General features: G+C 39.9%; 1 protein-coding gene across 1 annotated transcript in view; it reads right to left on the bottom strand.

Moving 5' to 3' along the window:
• Positions 1-4,095: 4,095 nt before the first annotated feature.
• The window catches only part of AFF2 (ALF transcription elongation factor 2), a 336,221-nt gene continuing 313,343 nt past the window's right edge, over positions 4,096-26,973 (bottom strand). Inside the window, exons 14-21 of the mRNA XM_054169740.1 lie at positions 26,301-26,440; positions 25,695-25,758; positions 22,236-22,372; positions 18,801-18,872; positions 18,342-18,435; positions 14,694-14,743; positions 9,499-9,713; positions 4,096-5,569 (exon numbers count right to left, since the gene is read on the bottom strand). Of these exons, the coding sequence (XP_054025715.1) occupies positions 5,448-5,569; positions 9,499-9,713; positions 14,694-14,743; positions 18,342-18,435; positions 18,801-18,872; positions 22,236-22,372; positions 25,695-25,758; positions 26,301-26,440 (894 nt within the window). The 3' untranslated portion in view covers positions 4,096-5,447. The remainder of the gene's footprint in view (positions 5,570-9,498; positions 9,714-14,693; positions 14,744-18,341; positions 18,436-18,800; positions 18,873-22,235; positions 22,373-25,694; positions 25,759-26,300; positions 26,441-26,973) is intronic.

The following is a 26,973-nucleotide window of genomic DNA, read 5'->3' as shown; positions in this document are numbered from 1 at the left end:
ATCCCCCTGGCTGTACAGAAGATCTGAACTCAGTCTCTTCTGACTTCAACGGCTTACCACCATGGGTTTAAACTGGCATGAGATGATCAGACTCAATGATCTTGGAAGACAAAAGAAATAGATGAAACATCTTTGAGACAGAATGGCTGAAATAAAGCTACTGTGTCCATCAGAAAGGCAAGTCTTACAAGAACACTGTAGAGAAGATGGCTACTCTGAAAGGCAGGCAGGAAGATTCTGCAGCAAGTCGCAGGGGTATTGAAGGAGAGCCCAGCTGAGCTTTTAGCCTAAATAACAAGTGAAATATCTAAAGTATGGCACTTTATGTAGTGAGATCTCTATTTGTCCATCCCTCATCAGATAACATTGAATGCCTGCAGGCTCTGCTCTGTATAGAGGCCTGGCTACATCACAGAGACCCAGGAGCAGTATCAGAGGACTTGAGCCCCGCAACATTAACAAGCTTGTTTTATTTGTATTTATACAACAGTATGTAAAGCTGGAAGAGGGTTGGAACTAGATGATCCTTGAGGTCCCTTCCAATCCTAACAATTCTATGATTCTGTACATCTTCATCCCCTTTGCCTCTGTCCCAGTGCACTCTAATGAGGTCAGGGTGATGCTGCCCTCTGCAGTGACACCTTGGTCTGTGGGCCTGCCCATGTATAGGACATTTCTACACTTGGTTCAAAACTACAAATTAATTTTCTTTCAAAATTACAAATTACTTTTTTTTGGTCACTTGTGAAATATTTTGCCTTAAAATTCCCAGACACTAGTCTGTTGCAAATGAGTTAATTTTCTGAAAAAAAACCAATACCTAGACAGCACATTCAGTTTTGACACTGACTTCAGGGACCACAGGACCAAGATGACACAGTTGTTGCTACTTTCTGTCATACCTTCATTGCCTGCAAGGAGACATTAGATGCAAATAGGATGATACACAGTCTACAGAGGAACACTAACAACTCTGCCACCACTCAGCAGTGGTAAGAGTATGTTATCTTTATGGCTATTGCATCTTTTTATCTGTGCTATGAAGCAATAAACAAAGGTTTTCTGTTGCAAATCCACATCCAAATCCACACATACGTGTACACACATACACACACACACACACGCATAGGTGTTTGCTTCAACACTGTCTGTAGTGGAGTTTCTCCTTAATTCAAAGCAAATAAATATATTAATAATTAAGGCTGAATCCTTACCAGCCCCATTTTTGCTGTCATCTTTTAAGTTGCACTCACAAAACTAATCATTGGTTTTAAAGAGCACTAAGTACTCAATAAAATGAAAACATTTCTTCCAAAGAACCTAAAAACTTGTCAGTGACTCTAAGCTGCTATAATAGAAGACCATAAAATCTGTTAAATTAAAAAGCATAGAAATTCAGGTCCAAATTCAGTTTCTCAGGTTTTGTTTCTGCAGGAAGAATGAAGATCTTGATCTTCATTCTCACTCCCCCAGCAACCTGGTATCAAGAGACATGCCCTTGTCTATCAAAGCAGGTCATTAGAGATGATATATTCACAGAGAGACTATTTAAATGATTAAAAGTCCAAAGACCATGTCAGGAAAAAAAAGAAATTAAACTAGAAGCAAGTTGTGAAAGTTGTCACTAACACTATCAACAAAAAGGCTGCAAGCTAAACCATAATGACTTTAAAAAAAAAAGAGATAAAATAAAACAGAATAAAATAAAATATTGGTCCAAATCTAGCTATCCAAACTCAGGATGAACCACTTACACTGTTAGTTTTGTCCTTTTGAAAGGGGCCAAATGAACTGACCTGAGATTAGTGACCAATGGGACAATGGTCTAGGGGAACATGGCCCATACTGCATACATTGTCTCAGGTTCTTCCTTTGATCCCTTCTCTCAAGGACCCAATGCACCTCACATGGCTTGGAGACACTCACTGCACCCAGAACAGGATATTATGCCTGCACATTATCAAATACTTAAGACCTGTTGCAGCTCTTGACTTTGAGGTTAAGTGCTATGTAAACCCCTCGACTGAGCTCTTAGGAGTTTGCTGCCCTTGGATCTCCTTGGATGGAGCATTGCATGGATCCTTGCATTTAGCCCATTTCTGGCATGCTCCCTTCACTGCTGAACTACTGGTAGCAGTCCAAACCTTCTGAAGCACAGGACACAAATGACAGTCTTGTCAGCTTTGGCAATTTTTCATGAAGCCTGATGTCCTTCTTAAATCCCAGCTGCAGAAATCAAGAGCTTACATTGCTGTCCCAGTTTATCACTTTTTAAAACAAATGTGTCATTTCTGACCTCAGCATGCTCGAAAAATGCCTGATAATGTGTCGTGAAATCAGTCTCAAAGCTCAGTATCCAGAAGGCAATAGAGGAACCAAATAAAGTTTATTCAAAAAAATCCCAACAGCTCATGATTTGAAGCCAAACTTGTATTATTTTTTTGTGTGTGCTTGGCTCATAAGTCAATGTCTGAAGTGGGCAGTGTCAAGAGCAGACGTAGTAAACAGCCAAGCAAAAACACAGTGCTTCCCCATGGATTGAAACAAACAAACAATCTCATTTGATTAACTCTGCTGGAAGTAATATTTTAAAGGGTAAAATGATTCCACAAAGATGACATGTTGGCATTTGAAATGAGATGAATATAGTGCTGGTAGAAGTGCAATAATCCTTAATAACTAACCCAAAAGAAGCATCATCCCCAGGGATAAGACGGTAATTCACTCTCCATATTTAATTTGTTTCTAAGCTGCTTTTGAAACGAGACTGCTAAATAGTAAGTTGGCTTGTGATCCTAGACTTGACTGCTGGACTTACTCTAATCATGCCATTGATTCAGCACACTTTTCAAACTAAGTCACAGGGTACAAAATCAGGTGGGCTAATTCCTTAAGCTGTTTAAGCAAAAGATTGTGAACAGAGGGTAAATTTAGAGATAGTAGTCTGTTTACTGCAACCAAGAAGGGAAAGATAATACATTGCCTTCACCAAGTGATTGCAGCTAACTCTTTGAACAGTCCTGCGTCTGAAGATTGTATTTCAAGACGTATCTATCCTTCACAAATGCACGGAAGTCTAGGATTTCAGTCTACATTAAAGGAACAAATGACAACAATGCACTTAATTAGATTAAATAGTTGGTGAATCTCATTAGTGAGATCTTGCAAAAAAAGAATGGAAAACTCTGGCTTATGACAAAACCACCCCAATGCTACTTCATCTCAAGTACTCAGCCTGTTAAAAAAGAAAATAAAATACTTTAACCAACCACCTTTCATCCACATTTCTGAGTTGTGCTCATTGTTGTGGTTTTATTCATTAGCAACTAGGGCCAGAATCAGTGTGACAAATGCTGTCAGACTGCTGTTTTAGCTATGTTACTGAAACCCTCAGAGAACAGATAAGGGTGTATTGACCACTTCAGGAACAGGAATGTGCAGATAATACACGATGTGCATGTTCTGCAAATGTCCTTTGCAGACAACCCTAAACTGGGTGATTTCTCTAATGATGCACCTTGGCTACATTTACAATACAGTCTTGTGGAACAAAATATTAGGAACCATTGATTTTTAAGAAAAGGTAGTACTACAGGGAGCTAATAGACAACAGCTACAGTAACCTTTGACTTAAATATGCTTTGGGCAGAGACCTTAAACTGCTCTTATTGCAAATATCCAAGGCCTGCTCTAAAAATCACAACAGTCTGAACCTTTTAAATGCAAATTTGTCCTATTTATCTGGTCGCAACCCAGTGAGTAGAATCCAATAACTCACCAGATTAAAGGATATACAGGATTATATAGCAGAAGGTAATTGCAATTAACTAATATCTGGATGGCATTTAATACACATATTGTATTATTTCAATGAGATGAGACAGGATACTATTTACATTGCGATGAGCATTTTCTGTTTATAGAAATGGAATTTACAGTTCAGTAAGGTACGCAGGCGTTACACCAAGAATGAGATGAGACCATTTAAAGTCTTGTGAATTATTGATAGAAATTCATTTTGTTTTGTTTCAGGCACCGGCGCTTCTTGCAGCGGCACCAGAAGAGCAGTGCGGTTTGTAACAGGGCGGGGGGGGGGGGAAAAAAGAAGAGGAAAGAGCAAATGTGAAATGGTGGTAATTTATTCACAATTGCTTTGAAATTTTATCTGAATTGTCTCATTATTATTCACGCATTAGAGGAATGGTCCAAAACATGACAGCATGAGTAAACAGATGCAGAGCTTGGAAAACAGGTAATCTGACTGAATTATTCATGGCCATTATTAAACAAATGTTATATTGCTTTTGGGTAAATCTGGTCTTTTTATTTAATTTAACATTGTTTTCAAGATAGCAAGGTAATACTGATCGTTTCTAACGCTCTGAAATGAACAAAACAGGTGAAAATCGATGCCACATGGAATTATAATGTTTCAACAGTAGCTGGTTAGTTAAACTTCTAGAGAGTTTGGTGAAGAATTTGCATACACTTATTAATGGACTTCTACATACAATATCAATGCTTAGAGTGTAGCGGTCCTGTTAAAGTCTGCTTTCACTGAGTCACTATGCAAGGAGAGATTGTCCTATGAAGAAAAATCTTGGATGAGTATTTGTTTGAGACTAAACAGTAAAACTGAAAGAAAATTCACAGATTTAGTATAGGAATGGTAGATAAGACTATGAAAGCTAATATGGTGAAATTGCCTAAAAACTGCAATAAATTCTGCTGCCTACTGAAATTATTAAGCCAACAATAAACAGGAAGAATGGAATACGAAAACCTCATTGCATAGTGTGTCATCATTCTTTAATGAGGCATTCCTTCAACCTTTTACCTCTTTAACACCTTTGGTGATCTTACATCATGTATCTGTAAGATATTCAATGTTCTCTTTTAGAGATTAAGCCTATAGGAAGTATGAAATCTTAGGAATGTACTGTGTCAGGTAATGATGCCAGAATTATGCATCAAAAACCCTTGGTTCAGGTTCAGAAGATGATTTTGAATGAATAGCTATAAATTCTACTAATTTATTTCAAAAGGGACTTCTCATATATACCCTCAAATATTTAAGACGCTTTGTACTATTTCTCAGGAATCCATATCTTCTCAAAGTGCTTTTTGTTTTCACTTGAAGGCAGCATGGACTTAAAACAATACTGCAGGGAATGTACCGTTCCATAAAGCACATAAGGATGGCAGGATCCAGGAGACACAAGGCATAGAAAATTGTTGAAAATGATTAGATGGTACAACACATACTGCTCTTGAGTCATAAGTTCCATTTATGGTCACTTCTACTTCCAATAGATAGGATATTAAAAAAGGCAATAAAAATGAAGTTACATGAATAAACTTCCAGAAATGAGTGGAGTTCCACCAGTGATCGTCTCTGCGCTGGTAGAGGTAGAAGAATGGGGATGTTATGAACAGGGCAGCAGTCACTACAACAAATGAGCCTCAATGCGGAGCCAGTGGAGTCCTTGGCGAACGTAACGAACCAGATTGGTCATACTACTGTGTTGTGTCAATGGTCCCATCACTGAGTCCAGGTCTACAAAGAATTCTGCAATACAGAAGAATCAGAAGTTATTGTTTTGGGCAGTGGTACAGAAATACATGTATGGCATACTGTGATTTCCCACTCAGTAGCAGCCGTGCAATTAGAAGTTCTCAAAATATTGTACACATGAGCACATGGTCAATAGGAAAGAATTTCAGCAAAGGCAACTATATGTTTAAATAGCCCAAATTAGATTATCCATGCTGGAAGTCAACCACAACATGGTAGGAGTGGTTGCCAATAGTCTTCCTGTGTCTTCCTGTGAGAAGAGATTTGCTGACTGCATGATTCAAATAGCTGGCAATGAACTGTGGTATTTCCTTTTCCATGATGTACCCTCTCCTGGGCACAAGGAGTTAGTCTGGATCTTGTAGGAGACCATGCTTTCTTTTTTTCCCCACCCTCCAATTTCTGTTAATGCCACTGAACCAGTTTTGGCCCATCTTCCTGCTGCAGCTGCAGGCCCCAGAAGACACTTATGAGGTGGAAGGGAAGAAGGAAGAGGAGAGAGGGAACATAGCAGGAAAATAGCACCTAGGAGATGGGAACCTATAAGGGAAAAGGAAAGACAGGTAAGGCCATCGGGATCTGGTGCTGAGAAGGGTTAACAGGAGGTCACTAAACAGAGAACCATAGCTAGGAAGCAATGCACCAGTTTACTTTATGCCATGCGTTAGATGCTCTTTAGGTGAAAGACTAATCCTGTTAGGGCCAACAGACCTTTCCTAATTGCTTTCAGTGGAGAACTGGACTGTGTCCTCTGTTCTCCCACAGCTTGTCTTTTCGCTCTGCACTGGTGTGCAGGCTTTCCCACATATACAACACTTACACTGTATTTAGGCAAGTGGGAGCCCACTCTCAGTGAAAGGCCCTCAGAGCTCAGATAACAACCAGCAATCACAATAACCAGTGTCTGAGCCCTTACGTTCTCACCCTGTCTAAAAGCCAGTGCTGGGCACTCAGCCAGCTGACGCTGTCTTGCCTGCAATTCAGGCGAGCAGATGCAGGGTGCAAAATCATTATCAGTACTTTCTTCAGCAAGTTAAGTACCGCTTTGAGGTCTTCTATCCAAGTATTGACAGTCTGACCCTGGTCAGCTTGGGAGCTACAGCAGTATCACAGCACAAAGTGATTTGGCTGGAGGCAAGCATAATGAAAGCTTAGGGCTATCACCAGTTGCTAACGTTAAGGTGCTGCAGCCAGCAGTTACTTTTAATCTTCCTTCCTCTGTCTTTTATTCCCCTCCTCCAGTGTAGAATCAATGCATTTAGAAGTGGAATAATGCACTGTCTTGCTCACATTCTAGTGATCTCATTCTAGGCTCAAATAATTAATAATTGCTTTAACCACTGAGAACTCACCTTAAAGCCTTATTTCAGCTTAATATTTCTTGCAAAAGCTACAAGCACTGAAGCCACTTATTAGATGTGTTAGTGAAAGCAGAGGCCTTTGTCACTCCTGAGCTGATCGTTTTCTGCTGTGGGGAAAAACTGCTGCTAACTTTGGAAGTGTAAAAAATTACTTGATTTTGCAAAGTCAGCTGAGAGTTTGACGTTATACAGGGTGGACAAGTCTCTACGGTGATCCAGACTGCAGTTTAGCCTGGCTTGCTACAGGTGCAGAGTTGATGACAAATTCCTCCTACTCTTCCACACACTGCAAACTACTGACCAGGGGAGACTCATCTGGAGCTACATGGCAGGATGTTCCCACTTTCCTTTTCAAATCAGATCAGCTTGGCAGGTCACAGTTCTGCTCTTCTCCCTCATGCTATGCCTTTTTATTTTAATGGCACATCTTTTGTCAGGCTGACAAGAAAGGCTTCTGTCTCCTGCTCTGAGCCAGTTGGACATGAGTCAAGTCCAAACTGGGAGTGTGCAGGCATACTCAGAGGAGCACAAAACCTAAGCTGACAGCCATGGACAAGGAGAGGCTGCGCAGCTCCTACAACACAGAAAAAATTTCTTGTGTCTGTATGGGCATGACCTAAGAAACATCTATGACAGTAATAAGACCCTGAGGTAAAATCTATTAGACATTACAATCATGGGGCCACATTTTTATACCCTTCTCTATTAGCTCATCAGGGCCATGCTCTTGGGCAAGACACTCCCTGTAATGCAGGAAAGAACAGAAACAATAAGAGCTGACCACAAAAAAACCCCAACAAAACAACAAAAAACCAAACAAAAACCCAACCCAAACAAACAAATTGAAGTTTATTTGTGTTCAAGCATGCAACTTACTACTAACTGAGCATTTAAATGGAAATAAAGTATACTTCCAGGCAAAAATGTAAAGACAGATATGCTACTGCATGTATTTAACTCACGTCTCTCTCCAATGGTTTATAGTATTTAAATTAACTTTGAAGTAGTGTGAACTTTCCATCCCCTGTAACATGGCTGCAGTTTGTGAAACAAGATATGAAAGAACAGGGCACAACCCTAGATGTCTTGTTCATGTGAGAAACCCTTACTCATACATCCAGTCCTACTAAAGTCAAAAGGACTGCTCATCTGAATAAAGATTGTTCCTACATGGCTTTGCAGAACTGGGTTTATTTGATTGTAAATCAGAACAAGAACAAAGACGAGTGTAGGGGGGGAACACAGAAAGAGTCAGCAGGCTTTTTCTCATCCAGCTTGAGGACTGATAACAGCAGTGGCTGGGAACATTTTCTGTCTGCTGGCTGAATGCCTGAGCTATTTTGATTCAATACCAAGTAGAACGTTTAACAACTCCACAACGCACAGGGCTAATTACGAGATTATCGCCATCCCTTTCTCCTATCAGAGCATCCTTCTGCATTCCCACTGTAACGTTCTGCAGTACATTTGACAGGGAATCACTTTCACATTTTGTGAAAATGAATGCAGCTATGGAAAAAATCCAAAATGACTGCACTGCTACTAAATTAACCAGTGCGAACAAAGACAAGAAGCAGTGGGGAGGACTGGACAGAACTTCTATTATTGTTCCTCATCCAGGGATAGATCATTATGACCCATCATTCAGACATAAAACTCTATAAATCTCAAGCTTAGTTTCTCTAAATCAGTGGAAATTTGCCACTGACATTAATGGGAGAAAGATCAAGCTGCATAGAGTGAGAACATTTGTCAGGAAAAGTCAGCCATCTGAAATTGCAGCATAATTTAAGAGAATGAGCCAATTCATGGTAAGAATATCTCCCACTTAGGTTCTGCACCTCTAGTGTCAAAAGAAAGCTTTGTCTATGATTTGTTTAAGCCCAAAGCTGGAGTCTGAATAATTACATTATCACGGGGAAGTTCACAGCTGACCAACAATAGGCCAGATTTGTCCTTCAGTTACATCTGAGCCACTTCACTATGCTCGACATAAACCAGTCACAAACTGCTTGCCAAAATTCCTTTCAAACAACTGTAGTAAAGATTTAAATTTTGTTTTTAGGGATAAACATGCAGATTTGCAATCCAACCATAGAAGAGTCAAGGTCATGGCTTTCAGTGGACATCTAATAGGACTCCCTGCATAAACATAACATCTAATGTTTGCTTATTATCCTAGAAAGCATTTTAATAATCTTAAACCTGTTGACAGAGTACTCTGAAAATAACCTCCGTGCTCTATGAGAAGCTGAAACTGTGAAAGAATTTGCAGACTCCAAAGCTCTCATCACTTGGGGCTCATGTTCACTAAATTATTTGCCAGCTGCTCAGATAACCCCATGTTCAGCGTGTGTTACACATCCCCCTCTGTGCTTGACAAGAGAAGATACGCATTGGCTACAGTGACCAGCAAGCAGATTTGCTCTGTTTGCTCAAGCTGTCACAGTTGTGCTCTTAGATGTGGTGGTTCTGAGTCCCATGCCCACACCATCTACAAGAACAGAAAGCAAGCTAAAGCAGATAAACCAAAGGGGACAGAGAAGCAGCAGAGGGGGGCACCTTTGTTCTCCTTAGTCAGCTTGTCAGCCATGTCCCAATGCTCATAGCTCCGCAGGACGTTGTTGGTGATGTTGACGTGGCTGGCAGCCATGTGGTGGATGCGCTGAGGGATGGTGATGGTCCCTGCTGAGGAGGAACCAGCGGTCCCTGCACTGCTTCCAGCAGAGCTGACAGGGGATGGGCTCAGGGACATGGGCGATGGTGTTTCTGTGCTCCTGCAAAAGGTAAAAGGAGTTATGAGTCCCTTTCACACACACCACTTCATTGCCATCTTAAATGCACTTGTCTAAATGCACCTGACTGCACCCCAGTCTGGGCAAATGTGTAGCAGTATCTCCTGGTTTTATGAGAAAGGAAAGCTTATAAACTGGGAATGATTGAAAATAAAAAGGGATTTAATTCTCCCTATAAATGAATCTGTTATTAAGAAAAATAAAAATCTATCATAGAGCAGTCTTTCAGAGACAGAAGTATCTCATAGCTGTAATGATTTTTCTACCTGCTACCAGAAGCTGCAATGGCAGTTAGAAAACACTCAGTGTGCAATATTGGCTTATTATCAAAGCATTTTGTGGAATCACAATGACAGTTTGCTCCAAATACAGTCACCACAACAAGTAAAGTGCAAGTCTTAAAAGCACCCTGCAGAGCAGTATTAGGAGCTGAGGGTACTGTAGGATTATGAATATCTCTATAGGATTCTTGATGATTGGCTATGGAGATTTGTTTCTAATTGCCTGCAGTTTGTCCACACAGTTTTGCAGAGAACAGTGTTTTAAGTTACCTACTTAGTGCAGCACTAATGTTCCAATATAGATTTTCCTTTAATTCTAAGCCTGGCAATTAGGAATCGCCTGCTGGCTGCAGGCAGTGTGGAGGTCAGCACAGCACGCCCATGTTTGGAGCTGTGCAGCACTGCACTCCTACAGACAGCTACTCTCTTGGAAAATTTGCAGAATCATACAATCATAAAATTGTTTAGGTTGGAAAAGATCCTTTAAGATCATGAAGTCCAACCACTAGCCTAACACTGCTGAGCCCACCACTAAGCCATGTCCCTAAGCACCACATCTACATATCTTTTAAATGCCTCCGAGGATGGTGACTCCATCACTTCCCTGGGCAGTCTGTTTCAGGGCTTGACAACCTTTTTCCTGAAGAAATCTTTCCTAATGTCCAATTTAAGCCTCCCCTCGGGTCTGCTTCCTCTTGTCCTTGCTACTTGGGAGAACAGACTGAGACCTGACCTCACTACAACCTCCTTTCAGGTAGAGAGCGATACAATGTCCCCCGAGCCTTCTCTTCTCCAGCCTGAACAATCCCAGTTCCCTCAGCCACTTCTCATAAGACGACTTCTCTACACTCTTCACCAGCTTTGTTGCTCCAGCACCTCAATGCCCTTCTTATAGTGAGGGGCCCAAAACTGAACACAGTATTTTGAGGTGCATCCTCACCAGTGCCAAGTACAGGGGGACAATCACTTCCCAGGGCCTGCTGGCCACACTGTTTTTGATACAAGCCAGGATGCTATTGGCACTTTTGGCCACCTGAGCACACTGCTGGCTCATATTAAGCCATCTGTCAACCACCACCTCCAGGTCATTTTCTGTCAGGCAACTTTCCAGCCACTCTGCCCCAAGCCTGTAGTGTTGCATGAGGTTGTTGTGACCCAAGTGCAGGACCCAGCATTTGCTCTTGAACCTCATACCACTGGCCTCAGCCCATAAATCCAGTCTGTGCAGATCCCTCTGCAGAGCCTCCCTACCCTCAAGCAGATCAACACTCCCATCCAACTTGGTGTCATCTGCAAACTTATTGTGGAGGCACTCTGTTCCCTCATAGAGATCACTGGTAAAGATATTAGACAGCATTGGCCCCAACACTGAGCCCTGTGGAACACCAGCCACTAACTGGATTTATCTCCATTCACCACAACTGTTTGGGCCCAGCCATCTGTCAATATTGTATCCAGCAAAGTGCATGCCTAAATCATGAGCAGCCAGTGTCTCCAGCAAAATGCTGTGAGAAACAGGCTTTCCTAAAGTCTAGGTAGACAAAACTCACCCACTAAGGAGGTCACCTTGTCATAGAAGGGTATCAGGTTAGTCAAGCAGGATCTGCTTTTCATAAACCCATGCTGACTGGGCTTGATCTCCCGGTTTTCCTGTATGAGCTGCATGATGACACTTAAGATGATTGACTCAGTAATTGTTCCCTGGCACTGAGGTCAGGTTTTGCAGTTCTTCCCATCCTCCTTCTGGCCCTTCATGTTTGCTAGTGACAACACAGTTGCTAGTGCATAGTCCTGAACATGAAGTGTGGTCACAGACCTGCAGTGCTGGTATCTTGCAGGTGCTGTAGGATAGATTGACACCACGGCACAGCCTTGGGCTGACAGACATTTATGGTAACAGCTTTTGCTGCAGATTTTCCAGCAGTGCCTTGCTATTATCTGTGCTCAACAACAGGCTCCTGTGAGACATCTTTTGTTCCAGAGCTAGAGACCACGTTAATTCAGCAGCCAGTTGCTTTTTACACAGCTGATGTGTTATAGTTAAGCACATCCTATGGCAGAAACGTTTTATTTTTAAGTCTCAGAACATCCTGGTTACTTGACATGCCACAGTGTCTTTAATGCACAGAAGAGATGAACTATACTAGATTTGTTCTGGGAGCAGTTAAAAATCATAAGTATCTGAGGAGACCAGGAGTATTTTGTTAGAGCCACTTACAACAAGCTGACGCACTTCTGCCAAATAAAGCACATTGTTCATTGGATTTACCCTGTTGTGCACAGCCATTATTACTGTGGTGAGTCTATTAAATCTCTCTATTTTCTGCTTTCTGTCGCTAGAGGTGGGAAACATTTCTGTAATGAAACCAGGGAAAATTTGTTTCATTGCCAGCCTGGAACTCAGGCCAACTTTGCAGAGGTTCACAACCCTTTCAAACAAAAGTGGCCAGAAATTCCAATAAGTCAAGCTGAGATTTTTGATGGCTTGAGATCCTGAGCAGACTACACTTCATGGCAATGGATGTTTTGCCTTGTTCAAAAAAAAAAATAGATTTAAGAACACCCTGCTGTCTCTCCATTCTGAACTAGGCTGCTTATTCATCTCCAGTGGTGCCATATCCTGATCATGTTTGGTCTCTCCTCTGTGGTGTGCAACTTCTCTTCCCATCTGGTACAAATTTGCAAGGAATTAAGAGGAAACTGTACAGGGAGTAGTCCTGGGGAAGGCCAAACACAAACTGCCAGTGGCAGCAACCAGGTCTGTGACAATCCTTAGTACCACCAGGAGACACCTAAGGTACATGGCAGCTCTCAGCCAGCTGGAGAGCTTTTCTTTCAGTATTCAGTATCACTAAGGTTGGAAGAGACTTCTGCGACTCCAGACAAGAAGGAATGGAAGACTTGAGTGTGGACTGTGGTCTTTGTGTGCTGGATCACAGGTGTCGCAACACCATTATAATGAGTCATATTCAGTAACTCTTACATGTCAAGTGATTCCTTCTCTGAATAAAAACCAGACATGTTAACTTTCAGGGGTTTATTTCCTTACCTCCAAAGCTAGTGGGAAGAGACTGATCAGCTGGGTGTTATGCTAGAAGTGATACTGACCTAAATGCTGAATTTCTGTGCCTACCTTGTGGCCAGATAGGAATTTTCACTTAAAGTGAAAATCCAGTGATTCTAAATCCTGGGCACCTAATCAACTCCTTTGAATAGCAAGGGAGATGCCAGCACCTGCAGAGCACAGACCTCATAGGGATCTATTGTAAGACAGGAATCAAAGGACAACTTTGGCTCCATGTGAGTTTTAGGTATAAGGCACTTAGGAAAGAACAGATGTGTACTGCTCTAGTAGTCTATTTCTGCACTGAAACTTCATGTAAAACTTACTGTGTTTTCATTGCAATTCAAGGTTTCACTGACATTTAAATGCCTCGAAAAACTGGCACATATTGAATAATTTAATTTAGTACTTGCTTTCCCAATGTTAAAATATCTTTTCAGCTTTTATTTAAAGTCATGTTGTATTTCATCAGTTCAGTTTGTTATAATCTATACTTAGACCTCTATGTACACACACATATTAAAAATACTTGAATGTGTATTTGGTACGTGTGTACATATATATATATATATATACACACATACCCCAAAATATTTTGAATTAGCTAAGACAATATTTTCCTTTAGGCATAATGTTGAAATTTTTGAGTTTGCAGTGACTGAGAACAAAGTCTGTCTGAAAATTTAATTCTTTGTGGGCTAACCTCTGACCCCTTCTACAGTTTTAATGCTTTGTTTCCTTGGAGTGTCTAATAATCATTTCTTCTTATGAACCACCAGAAAGAGACCACTGATTTTCACTTAGAATTCAGCCTACTCAAACAAAGAAGGAAAGAAAGATAAAGTCTTTGCTTTACCTCTATCTGTATGCACGGTCAGGAGAAAGGAGCAGGAGAAACGTGCCAAGTGGCAATAGAAATGGCAAGATAAAGGAAAGATTGCAGCAGCAAGGCACCTTCATTGAACAGCATATCATAACTGCATTACCCTGACTTCATAGCTGAGGCTAGGGTGTTTTAACATTAGCACAAAGCCACTAATAATTGGTTGACTAAGTGCCTTCACATTTTCACCACTATTATGCTTTCAGTTTTATTAAACAGCACTTACCATATATCAATGAAATATTCATTGGCCTTTCATTACTGAACAAATCATTGAAAAATCATTGCAATGAAGGCTAACTTTACTTTGGCTTCCTGAAATGACATGGCACTTGCTAGATAATTAACAGATATTTTTATGGCTTTCATTTGGCTTGAGAAGCAAGTTGTCGAAGACAAGCATAGACCCACCATAGCTGATTTTAGACTTAACAGGGCTTTGCACAAAGATGAAGCTGTGTTTCAGCTCTTCCTTCCTACCCACAGCAGATGGCTCACACGGGTAACTGATTTAGTCCAGTGGGAGTTCTTCATCCCCACAAACCCAAGGCAGCTATGATCAATTCTATAGCCAGAAAGAATATTTTCTACCTGCCACATATTTGAAACATACTTGTAGCTCCCAAACCACTGAGTCATGGTCTAACCTTTTCCTTCAGAGACACCAAAACATTTCCCCCCACTTCTTTGAACCACTTGCTCCCACACAGAAGTACTCAGCAGAAAATACTCACTTTCCATTGCCGCCCCAAGGTGAGGGGGCCTGTGAGGCTTTTGAAGAGTTCTGTAAGCACAAAATAAAAATGTAAATAAATGCAGATGAATATTGATGACACAACACTCAGCACTCCCTGTTTTTGTTACAGGAGCTACATGTAGCAGAACAGCTCTGCACATCAGTCCCATAATTAAACGGATGTTGGATTATGGGTAGATTCCGACTACTAGCCTGAAAGTCACTTGATGAAAGAGGTAATACAGTAAAGTTCCAGTAAAAGCAGATGTAGTTTACAAAGAAGTGGTTTAATTACTGCTGAAACTTATCTTACAAAATAACTTTCTCAGAGTGCAAATCACTTCTTATATTTAGGGGGACCTGTAATCTTTTAATACAAACACAAAATAATTTGGGTTGATGCCTAAATGAAGTTAATCCCTCCCAAATCGCTAGGGAAGGTGGCTTGGGATTCAGATAGTAGCAAAAGTAAAACCAGTAATAACCTCCTTGTTTTAATGTATTTTACTTGCACAAAAAGATTACCCAGCAACAATAAAGCCCAGATTTTTCCACTCTTGCTCAGACAGGCTGGTATCTTATTGCTGTAAATTGTGGTAGCACCACAGCTGAAGAAAAAAAGTCAGCATGCACAGTGAAAATTCTATCAAATTTTACAAGTTCTCTGCAAAGTATTACTGTCATTATCACAAGATTCATCTGGTTACTGTAATCACTATTTTGCGTATGAGGCACAGAGACGTAGTGCAGCACAAAGCCACCCAGGGCATGGCCCAAGGTCATGCAGCTGACTCTGGGAGCATAATCTTACCTTGACTTCTAGAACACAGTTACACTTGCCAAGAAGTATTGACCAAAGAAGAAAACACTGCCTAAAATATGATACTGGCCTTGCTTGTATGTTCCTATAAAGCATGTCACAGTGTTTTATTAAAGGTGTGAGCATGAATTGGAGTGTTTTGCAGTACAGAATATACATACTGTATATTTTTGCTTCCCACTCGTATGTAAGAAGGAGGGAGATCCTAATCTCCCCTGTGAAATCTTCAGAAATGAAAAAGCAACTCTGATGTTAGTTTCTATTATCTGGGGAGTGTTCTCAACAGTATCTGGAGTCAAGATCTGTCAAGATTAAAATACATTTCCATTGGAGGTAGTTGTTTGACAATGAAAATACTTGAAATATTTTTTTTCCAGTGTCCATTGGCAACACATGTACAAAAACATTAAAAAAAAATCTCAAATAGAATAGAATAGAATAAACCAGGTTGGAAGAGACCTTCAAGATCATCATGTCCAACCCATAATCCAACACCATCTAATCAACTAAACCATGGCACCAAGCACCCCATCCAGTCTCTTCCTAAACACCCCCAGTGATGATGACTCCACCACCTCCCTGGGCAGTCCATTCCAATGGGCAATCACTCTCTCTATGAAGAATTTCTTCCTAACATCCAATCTAAACCTCCCCTGGCACAGCCTGAGACTGTGTCCTCTTGTTCTGGTGCTGGTTGCCTGGGAGAAGAGACCAGCCCCCGCCTGTCTACAACCTCCCTTCAGGTAGTTGTAGAGAGCAATAAGGTCTCCCCTGAACTTCCTCTTCTCCAGGCTAAGCAACCCCAGCCTCAAATGTGCCAGTTTTGCTAATTTTAAAAAGTTTGCCTTGAATTTCAAACATGTATTGTTTTAGATACAGTTTACTTGGAATTGTCTCCAAATTTCCAAACTACTGTTATGATTAAATGATTATTTTCTGGTTTGAACCATCAGAAATATGAATTTGAAACTTTTAATTGGAAATTAATCAGCATCAGTCCTGTCCACAAATGTTTTCAATTTGGACAAAGTGGCATTTGTGAGGAAAAGCATGAAAAACAGTCCTGCCAAAAAAATTCCTCTCCAGCCCTGCTGTAAACAGTGGGCTGCTTTTCATGGTTAAAATGGTGTAAAATTTTGAATAACAACTCATCTCAAATAGTTAATCTATGTCATTTGTATTGCAGATTCTTTCTAGTAAGCAGAGAGAACGTTGTGCAGAAATACAAAATTAGTCTATAGTTAATAGCTCCCATTCTTTTCTTTTCTCCTCTTATGCTTTTACTACAAAAAAGTTCCTGGACATTCCATCTGCATACACTCAAGCACTACTTCAAGCAAATGAGTTACAGTGCCCACAGCACAGGCACGGTAAAATTAGCTGAAATACTCAGCTTCAACTGGATGCCTAGACCCAGCATTCCTGATTTGTCTGTTTTATCACATTTTACATCTTTTTTTTCCTCTTATTTTCATTTACATTAAAAGACATTTTCTCTGTGCAGATGCAGTAAAATGGTCTCACGCTGGGAGTAGTGAGATGTTCTTCATTGTACCTATTTGCACATCTAGAGAATGTAAAGTGGTTTTAAGGGAAGAAAGAATTCCCTTGCCTCCTCTTTAAAAAAAACAAAACAAAACCCATTACTTTCTGAAGAAAAGGTTTATCAAATGATTTGTCTAATAACCTGTTTTTAAGAGACATTCCATATTTATCTGGAAAAAATCTGAAGTGGATGGAATACATTTCATGAAAATGCTGAGGTTGTGTCTAACTCAAATTTAATTTGTTGTCCAAATCCCTGATTGAAAACTCTGTGAATACAACAGAGGCACGCCTAATGACTTCAAGAGAGCCTCAATTTGAGCAGAAGATCGGTAGTAACAGTACTGAAGTTACAGATACATACACCCATAGAGGTCACCAGGGAAGTTAGGACTAAGTGGTGGTTGCTAGCATGATAGTACTGGAGTTTTATAGCAGAAGGACCATTTTATCACCATTACTAGAAAATATTAAGACTGCAGTGTCAAAAGTTTTACTGGCTTGCAGTGCTAATATGTCAAAGCTTGGAACAAATTCACAGAGGCTGACAAAAACAGCAAAAAAAGACTGATGGGCTGACAAACCTGTATAATTACACAATTATAGCACAATATATGGTGTATGCCTTAAATAGCATTAACCAGCAAAATATAAATATCAAAACCCTGGCAGAGCTAAAGAAAGATTCTGTTTCTCCCTTATTTTAGGAATGGTAAGGACTTGTCATTCTTACATGGGTAAACAGCATGTGATGTGGTAAAGGAAGACACCACTGAGTGATGACAATCAGCTGACCTCTGCTCCATTCAAGGTAAAGATAAATACTCAGGTTGTAGGTAAGGCAATTCGAAGCTCCACAGAAATATAAGGAGAAATCTCTGAGTCTGCAATAAGATTCAGCAAATCTCACTGAACTTGGAATCCAACTAAAGCCTAAGAATTTCCTTCATTACGGTTCAGTGGGGGTCAGTTCATAATCACTCGCACATTGAAATCTTGAAAGAATCAGTTTCCTTTACAGAAACCTGCATAAACATTACATGATGTTGAGAATAATGTTATTTTAGCAGAATTATTGTTTATAGTTCTTTGAATCAGGTGACTAATCCAAAAATCTCTCAAATTACTTCTTTCCTCGTTCCCTGGCAGACATCTTGCCTGCATTTCCCAAGGGTGAAGTTAAATGTAGGACTTTAAAGTCACACAGTTATAGCTGTGGGAGCTCTCAGTGCTGGTGTGAATTTCATTTCATATCAATAAATTAAGCACAATAAAGATTACCTTAAAATATTCCATCAGAGATCTGGAGTACTTCATAGCATGGTCCTTCTTTAGTTTAAACATTCTCAAGTAGAGAAGTGATAAGCATCGGTAGCTGTGGTAATTAGGAAAGGATTATGTTAATTCCATTGCTTAATGAAACCTATAAACTGGGAAAAAAAAAAATGCTGACCTATATTTTGCAGTTTCTGTTCTAGAGGTTAGATTTTGAAATGTAAGCAAATGGAGAAATTAAAAAAAAAAAAAAAGTGGTCAAAAGCATTAAAATCCAATCTTGATAAGAGTATAAATTAGAAGAATAAATGTTTAGTCAGCTGCTGAAGAATCCATTTGTTATCCTTTAATAGTTTAATGGAAAACAAGAATAATGATCTTCTGTAAGCTGCTTAAGTAATTCAGTACTTTAAAAGTCCTCCTTAAGATTTTAGCTGCTTCTCTCATTGTCGCAATGGGACTTACCATAAAACTGCTAATTTCTTGTCTCCTTCCGTGGCAGAAGAGCCTGTGAAATTCTTAAGTCTCATTGCATACCTTGTTAGAAAGGTGAGGAGAAAAGAAATTGAGAGTTAAGACATTTCTAGGAATACTAGTGACACTCTGAAAAGTAACAGCCACATACATTCTTCTCCAACTGCAACAGTTAATGGTCACATTGTTCTGCAACAGTGAGATCAATGTAAAATTCAACAGAAAGCATCACTTAAAATTTGGAGGGCTAAAGTAAATTACTAACCACTTTTCTATGCCTATGAGGTGAATTATTCTTGGGCATACCAATGACAGTATATCCAGCCACTTGCTGAGTCCTGCAAGCATTTGTGGTGAGCGTTGTACAGAAGCATAAGATCTTGGTCTGATATGTACTGAAGAGTACAGTAATATATAATCAGATTTTACAGATAATACTTTGGAATCGAATGATACCTTCAAAATCCTTCTCATAAATGCTTTTTTCAGAGCCTTTAATACATTTCATATAGGAAAAGGTTTTAAATACAGGAAAGGTCACGTTCACAGCTTTTTTAATTCTTGGGTGTGTTACTTTATGAGTCATGTGTATATGGTCTTCCTTCTTTACTTAAATGCTGCTGTCCTGCATTTGGATGTTCAAAGACTGAGTATCCCAACGTCCTCTCTCTCTCTCTCTTTTTTCTTTAACTGAGCACACTCCATTCCATGCATTTAGTCTCTTGAAAATCAATTCATTGCATAAAATCATTGTTCTGAGCCCTAATGCAATTTCACAGGTACTTGTGTTAGAATAAGTAATAGGGTTCAGCGTTGCGTAAGAAAGTTTTAAGGTATCCAGGCAGTCTTGATGAGTTCTCATTTGCAAGGAGGTAATGGAGTGCAGGCAAGCAGTGCAGCTCTTACTCTGCCTTCCTCCCACCACCCCCATCATCAGCCGCCAGCTTACAGCTGTGGCACACCACCTGATGTGCTTCCTCCGTGTCCTATCTCACCTGCTCTTTGGTATTGTTGTTCCAGTTATACCGAATTAATCTGATCAAACACAAAGATATATATATCTTTTTGGGATTTTCAGTGTCACACCAGGGATTTTAGCAACACCATTAGCTCAAAATACCTTTGACAGTCAGATTCCTGATATTCCCAGTCTCTTTGATGCTCGACTTGCTTTCACAAATAGGTGTCTGATGCAGACACAGCTAATGCAGAGGGAAAAAATGCTTCTTCTGGTGAAGGGAGGTGTAAAAGCAAGAAAAATCTCCTTTCCTTTCTTATCTTACAGTAAAAATCTATGGTAACATTAGGAGCTACATTAAAGCCTGTATGCACAGCCACATGCTTGGTTTATACATTCAGCACCCACTGTAGCCCACAAGAATTGTGTTTGTAGAGTTTATTGAACTCGTACCAGCTTGCTGCTCACCTGGGCAATCACCTTTTTTCCATGTCAAACCACTGACATCAATGAAATGGGCAAATCACTCTCTCACTGGCTGCCTACAAGAGTTGCTACGTTAAACTCTACCTTTGATGGTAGGTGGTGGAATTAATCTCCTCTAACTTCAGGTATTTAGAAATCGGAAATCTACTGTAACAAAGTCCTTCAGATTCTTCTATAGCCAAAAGCAGATAAAAAGCCAATTCAAAAACAGTTCAGGTGCTGCTTCCATACCAGAATCTATCAATCATGTAGCCTGCAGCAGGACTGTGCTGATAAAGGCGCTGCTGGGAAGAGGAAGGCAGTGGGGCCGTGTATGCTGATGAGTGACAGTTGCTCTGAGATGCAACCATACACTCAGATGACTCCATCCAGCACCAGTGCTGTGGGTGGAGGGTAGCTGCAGGCATCACTTGTTAGCTAGGGCTGCCATTCTCTGAGGTAAGTAGTTGCCTGCACTGCAGCTCTTGAGCGAACAAAGATTTTTGGTTCATCTATTCCTGAACAGACTATTGGAGAGGGGAACAAAATTTTCAGCTGTGCCATGTGACTTTATTAAAAATAAAAACAAATGTGGGCTTCTATGAAGAAGCACCCACTTCTTTAAAGAATGTTTCTTTAAATGCTATTTATCCTGCCATAAAACTGTAACTTGTAGTTCAAGACACATAGTACTGAACTGTCCACTGTCAGAGTGCAGGAAGGGTTCCAGCAGAGCAGAGCAGAGCTAGGCAACTCCTTTTCTTAAATCCTCTGCTCTCAAAGGTTTAACTTGGATTGTGAGTGTTGAGTGAACATAATTCTTCTTGTTGTTGAGTAATCTACTGAGATTTTCTTCTTTTCTTTATGTAGAGTAGAATGTAAAACATATTTAAAAACATTTAACAGGCATCTTATTTACCTGAGAGTAAGAGCCTCTTATGATTTGACACATTTTATTATGTAAATGCCTACTTATTCAAAATGTAAAACATGCATTATTTTTGGCAATCCCTAATCACTAATCTGGCATGTTAAAAACCTGCATGTTAAAACCCCCCACCTTTGTCATATTAAAACCCAAACATATAGGGCCTGATTTGCTTCCTCTTCTTTCTCTAGTGCAAACTCCCAGTAATTACATTGAGTTTAATGGTGATATTCCCAGCATACACTGGGGACAGCAAAGGTGTATCACAGTGAAGAGGAAAAAAAAATCCTGTTCTGCTTACAGGTAAATTTAATCCTGCTTGATTTCACTTTGATAGTTTGTTCAAGTAAAGCAAACAAGCCCTTAGTTACTCAGGAGACTGCTGTTTTTACAGAGCCTATACTATGAAACAGCTATAGGGAACAGCAGAAGACTTTAAAATAATAATTCAGACATTTTATTAGTAAGTAAAGGCTCTCTTATCCATATCCTAGCCTACGAGCCCACAAATCTGTTAAAACTGATTCAGCTGGTTCACATTCCTTTAACATTACAAAATACCCTTTTTTAATGCAATACATGCAGAAAGCTTCCTTTCTGGCTGTGATCTGAACTGCCAAGTTTCAGCCTTTTTTTTTTTTTTTAAATATATATTTTTTTTAACAGCTATGTTATAAACCTCTAAAACCAGGGTTTGTAATAGAAATCCTGATAGACTCACTTTAATGTTTTGAATTATAAAACTACACCTTTTAAAAGACAAGTGTCATTGCCAAACAGTGAAATTACTATACTTTACTTCCACCCACTACATTTCAATTTTAATTTTATGAATATTGCAAATTATAACACTCACATTATAACCTCTAAAGGGGATAATTTATAAAAGCAGTGTCCATCAATTATAAATTTTCCATGACATTAATAAAATGGCAAGAACTAATTATGATGACTTCTGAGATGAAGATGCCTTGGACAAATCATTAATACGTTGAAATGGTATTTTTTAAAACATAGCAGGTTCTAATTATGACTGAAATGAGATTATGAAAATGATCACAGAAAGGACATTAACCTGATGAGTTCCACAGTCTCTGAGTACATGGTGTATGGAGATTTAGCTTCTAATGGATCTCGCTCCATAGCGTTCCCGCACTCGATGAAGGAGAGGGCAGCATCAGCATAATTCACTGCTTTGCCGAACTTCTCCAGCTGAAACAGGAATGACACCATCAAGAAAATCCTTCAGCTTTAATGTCTAGGCAGACAGATCATAATACAAAGCCCAGCTAGCATTAGGATGAAAGCAAAACAATGCTGGCAGTTAAGAATGAATTCATACAGTTATTACGGTAGAGTCTCTTATGTTTTAACCAGATCTTCTCAGGTAGTATGTGGCTGGACACTCCATGGAGGAAAGTCAGTGGACATCTATTGACATGCATGGTTTTACACAAGCAGTGAGGGACACTAATCCACATTGCTCCTCAAAATATGAACTAAGGTTGAATATGACTATGCAAGGGTTAAGTGACAACTCTGTGCCATTTGTCAGACATCACATCCTCTGTTAACTGTTGACCAAAAAAAAAAGAGATAAATCTCATCACTCATATTAAGATTGAAAGTGCAGGGGGGAAAAAAAGGGATAAAATACAGCACTGCTAAATATTTTATTTTACTAGGATTTTATTGCAAAAGGTTTTAGCCCTCATAATGATTGTGATTAAACTGACTTAAACATACTGATTTCTTTTTTTATGTGTAATGAATATTATATATGACACTTTTATAGTAAGTATTTTATAATAGCATTTAACATTTTCAATTTTTGATGGCTGGGTGTAAGAATTCTTCTAATGTGGCATTTGATAGAAAAGATCCAAAATACTTTAATTAAAAAATGTCTTTGTGTGTCTCTGCCAAAGCATTTTTTATGCATCGAAATACGTCTCCTGTTCGTAAAATGGAAGGCTATCATGGCAACACATGAAGCAGAGCATTGAGTGTTGGTCCAAAGCAACAGTATAGTTGCCTTTGTGGCTGCTTCTAAGCAATCTTTACAACTAGTTCCCTCTGTATACCTTAACTTCAATTTCTGCTCTTGTGCACTGATTATGTGCAAAGCCTTTGTATAATTCATACAATTGTGAATGACCACAAAAGGACAAATATTTCTAAATGTTTTCTCTCTCTTGCAGTGGCCACACCTCACAATATTCTTCAAATTCCTTGCTTCAAGGCTTCCAAAATTAACTTGTTGTATATGAAAAAAAAAAAAAAGAATCTGTCTGAAAGCAGATTTAGGACACACAGTTTGAGCCTGAAATGGGATTTGATCCTGCCCTTTGCTCCATGCTGACTTTAATGGAGTAGGTGGAATTACTCCAGCTCATCACAGCTCAGCTGAAAGCAAAGTGAGGTCTCCAAGACCTTTTCCAACAGTCAGTTGCCACTGAAACAGCCCATCCAAGTTAGCTGAATCCTTACTGCTGGCCCAGACAAGGATAGGTTTTCATGAGGTTGCCCCCATAAGATGCAAAATGCCCTGCCCTTCACCAGAAATCTATTTTCCTTACGAGCTCAGGAACAGCACTGCCACAAATCTCATTAACATTTGCTGACACATTTTGAGGTCACATGCATTATCTTTCTAGCCACTGCAACACATCTTTCAATGCTGTGTGTGCTTTGTCTTGTCAGCACCAAGTAACCAGAAGCAATTGTTTCCATAGGACAACTAACACTATGGGATTGCACAGTAAATGTGTTATATGGAGATAATTTGTTTGCAGCTGTATTGGGTGGGAAAAAACAAAGTTGAGACCTAAACAGCGGAAAGAAAAAGCAGATACTTTGTTCATGGGTATTTATGTCTGCCAACAAGTTGTATTGTAGTGGATGGCCTCAAAATCCCATGAGAGCACTCAGGGTGTCAAAATTCATGTGACAGGCAAGGCCTGCCTGCAGGCAGCAGCATGATGTGCTGTGCCTACTCCTCTTAGTTCTGCTTGAGAAACATCCCTGATTCCTCAAGGCATAGTCAAAGGTAAGAGGACAGGAGACAGGTCAACACTTCTGAGTGAATCAGGCTGTAGAGGGAAGTGGATTGACATAGTATGTTGAGATCATCAGGAGCCTGAGCCTGTAAATATTTGCTAACGTGGAGCAGGCATTCCTGTGCCAGACCATGTGTATGTTCTTTAAAGGTCAATCAGCTGTGGGAGGTCTTGTCAGTCTGCTTCTGCCGGCCCTTCCTGTGTGTATGTCAGGGCTCTGTCTGAATGTGCTCTGTGGAGCTGGGCTGCAGGAACCAGGCCACCTCTGCAAGTGGGTAGGTCAGGATGGACAGCTGCTAACTTACTCGTAGGTTGCCAAAGAGCTGAACCCACCTCCCACAGAAAACACACTTGGTAATGTTGTGCCCTAAGTCAAAAGGCAGCCTGGAGAGTTGAAGCAGGCAGCTTGAGATGCCAACTCTCCTTCAGCTCACCAGTGGCACAGGGAGGGCTGGGGTTTTGCTTGCTTTGTTTTGTTTTTAAAAGACACAGAATACGATTGAGTTTATTTCGGGTTTTTCTTGATAAACACTTATTTCCAAGCATGAAGTCTCTGATGTAAAATAACATTATCCTCACAAATAATGAAGTGAGAAGTGAATAATCACCTGGTTCTTTTTCAGTTATGATTTTGAGGGACAAGTGAATGGCCACGCTCATTTTAGTAATTTTGTCACTAAGCCTGCTTAAAAGAGCTGCTGTTCTGCACTCTATGTAGCACACAGGAGCAATGTCCCTACATACAAAACATATACTTCTGTCCTAGGAGAGTGTAGATTGAACAAACTATGATAGAGTATAATCTGCTGAATGAAGTATCTTTATCAAAATCAAAGCCCTTTTGCAAAATTAGGCAAACCTTACTGGAATTTCATCTGGGGCAAAATGAGAGAAAAAGCCTTCCCGGCACTGAACTAACCCATTCCAGGATTGTTTGGGAACAGCACGTTGAGCCTGTATTTACCAGCCTAAAAGCATGCAACAAAAATGAATCTACCATTTAAAAATCAATTGTTGCAAATTGTAAACAACTGGATTGGAAATATCAAACATTTTAACCACATGATAATGGTGTGGAGGGTGATTTGCCTTCCTTAACTTTCTGTTCCGGAAGATTTCAACACTGTTGTTTTAGGCTCAAAGTGAATAGGAAAACAAATTTCCAAAACACATCATCTTTCATGAGATTATCTTACATCCTTCATAAACAGCATGACTGTTGCTCCTCCTGGGAAGAGATACCAGCTATTGTAAGGATTTGGGGGTTTTGGGAACAAATTGTTAAAGGCTAAGAATAGTCTGTGGGGTTTGACTTGTGGACAGCGTGTTTATGGAGTACAATCAGAAGCATGTTTTAGTCAATAGCAGGGTTCCTCTTGGTCTCTCAAGGCTTTAGATAACACTCAGAATGGACATTTTTGTAACATCCAGCTCCACAATAGAAAGAGAGGGAAAAAAACCCTGTAACAACCTACCAATGCATCAGCTTTATGCTTTAGCTTCTTAGCCTCTTGCATGTAATAATCCGCATTGTGAAGCCTAAAGAGACACAATTAATTATTTCAAGTCTTTGTTTCTGGACAAATATTGTTTGAGAAAAATGCAAGAACAATTCCAACACACACACCCATTTATCTCTTTAAATCTTAACCTGATATTAATCTGAAGCTGCTGTATGCAAAGATACGATGGGTGACCAGAATGTAAAATAACTAGCAGTAGAAGCTGGCCACCCAAAGGACCCATTAATGTGTGCTGAACAGAGGAAAAGGAAAAATATTTTAAACTAATTAAGTATAAGAAGTTTCCATTACAGGAGCTAAAATAAAAAAAAATGAAGAAGAATTACTGTGAACCAACATTCATGATCTGAAAACATTTATCAACAGAGTCTTCATTAATCAGTGACAACAGTTCATTTGTAAAGATTAAAACTGTGTGTGCCTTTGGGCAGCACTAACCACACAGGTGTCCAATGCTAGCATTTCCATCAAAGATACCCACTTTTACTGCGAGCTCTGCTTGCATGAAAATCCCAGCTACATAGCACGCAGCAAGTACAGAGATCCAATCATACTTACACATCGTCAAATGTTATTTTGGGTCTTCTGGGCTCAGAATTCCCATTAGAAAGCATTGGCATTGCAGACCAGATGTCTGTTTCTAGATGGCTGGTGTCAAGAAGGGTGTTGGCTGTTGGTGTATTGTGAGATTCTTCCTCCTAGAAAACAAGGACTCTTAGTAACTCTTCATAGTTCAAACAAACATTTTTCAATAAGCTAAGTGTGCACATCCAACCCCTCCCTTCTGCCTCCAAACAAAACCTGACCCAATCAATAAAAGGCTGTAACAAAGTAGCACTCAGACATACCCAACTATCGCCCTAACCATCCTCCTATGCTTTATAACAAAAGCCTATTAGATTCATTAGGCAGTATGACTCTGCCTCTGACCCCTCACCTGAACTCATCAACTTACACTTTTAGGTGAAGTCAGCCTGGATACCAAAGTGCTACTAACTAGAAACACAGGTTAAAGCAAGGGTGGGGAAATCTAATGCAGAAGGGCTGAATGTAAACTCAACTTCATTTGAGGTGTATCACACTAATGCAACCTTTTTTCCTGTTGTTATTATCTAACTGTATGGTGTCTGAAAATCCTGCTCCAGTTTCAGGAAGGAACAGTTTCCTCACTACAAGCAACACAGAGAAGAATGGAAAGCAGAAGTCAGGAGCTATGACTTTAAATTGATTA

Source organism: Dryobates pubescens, chromosome 18, assembly GCF_014839835.1.
Source record: "Dryobates pubescens isolate bDryPub1 chromosome 18, bDryPub1.pri, whole genome shotgun sequence".
Lineage (NCBI taxonomy): Eukaryota > Metazoa > Chordata > Aves > Piciformes > Picidae > Dryobates > Dryobates pubescens.
The sequence above is the reverse complement of the archived record's forward strand: the minus strand, read 5'-3'. Positions and strand labels throughout refer to the sequence as shown.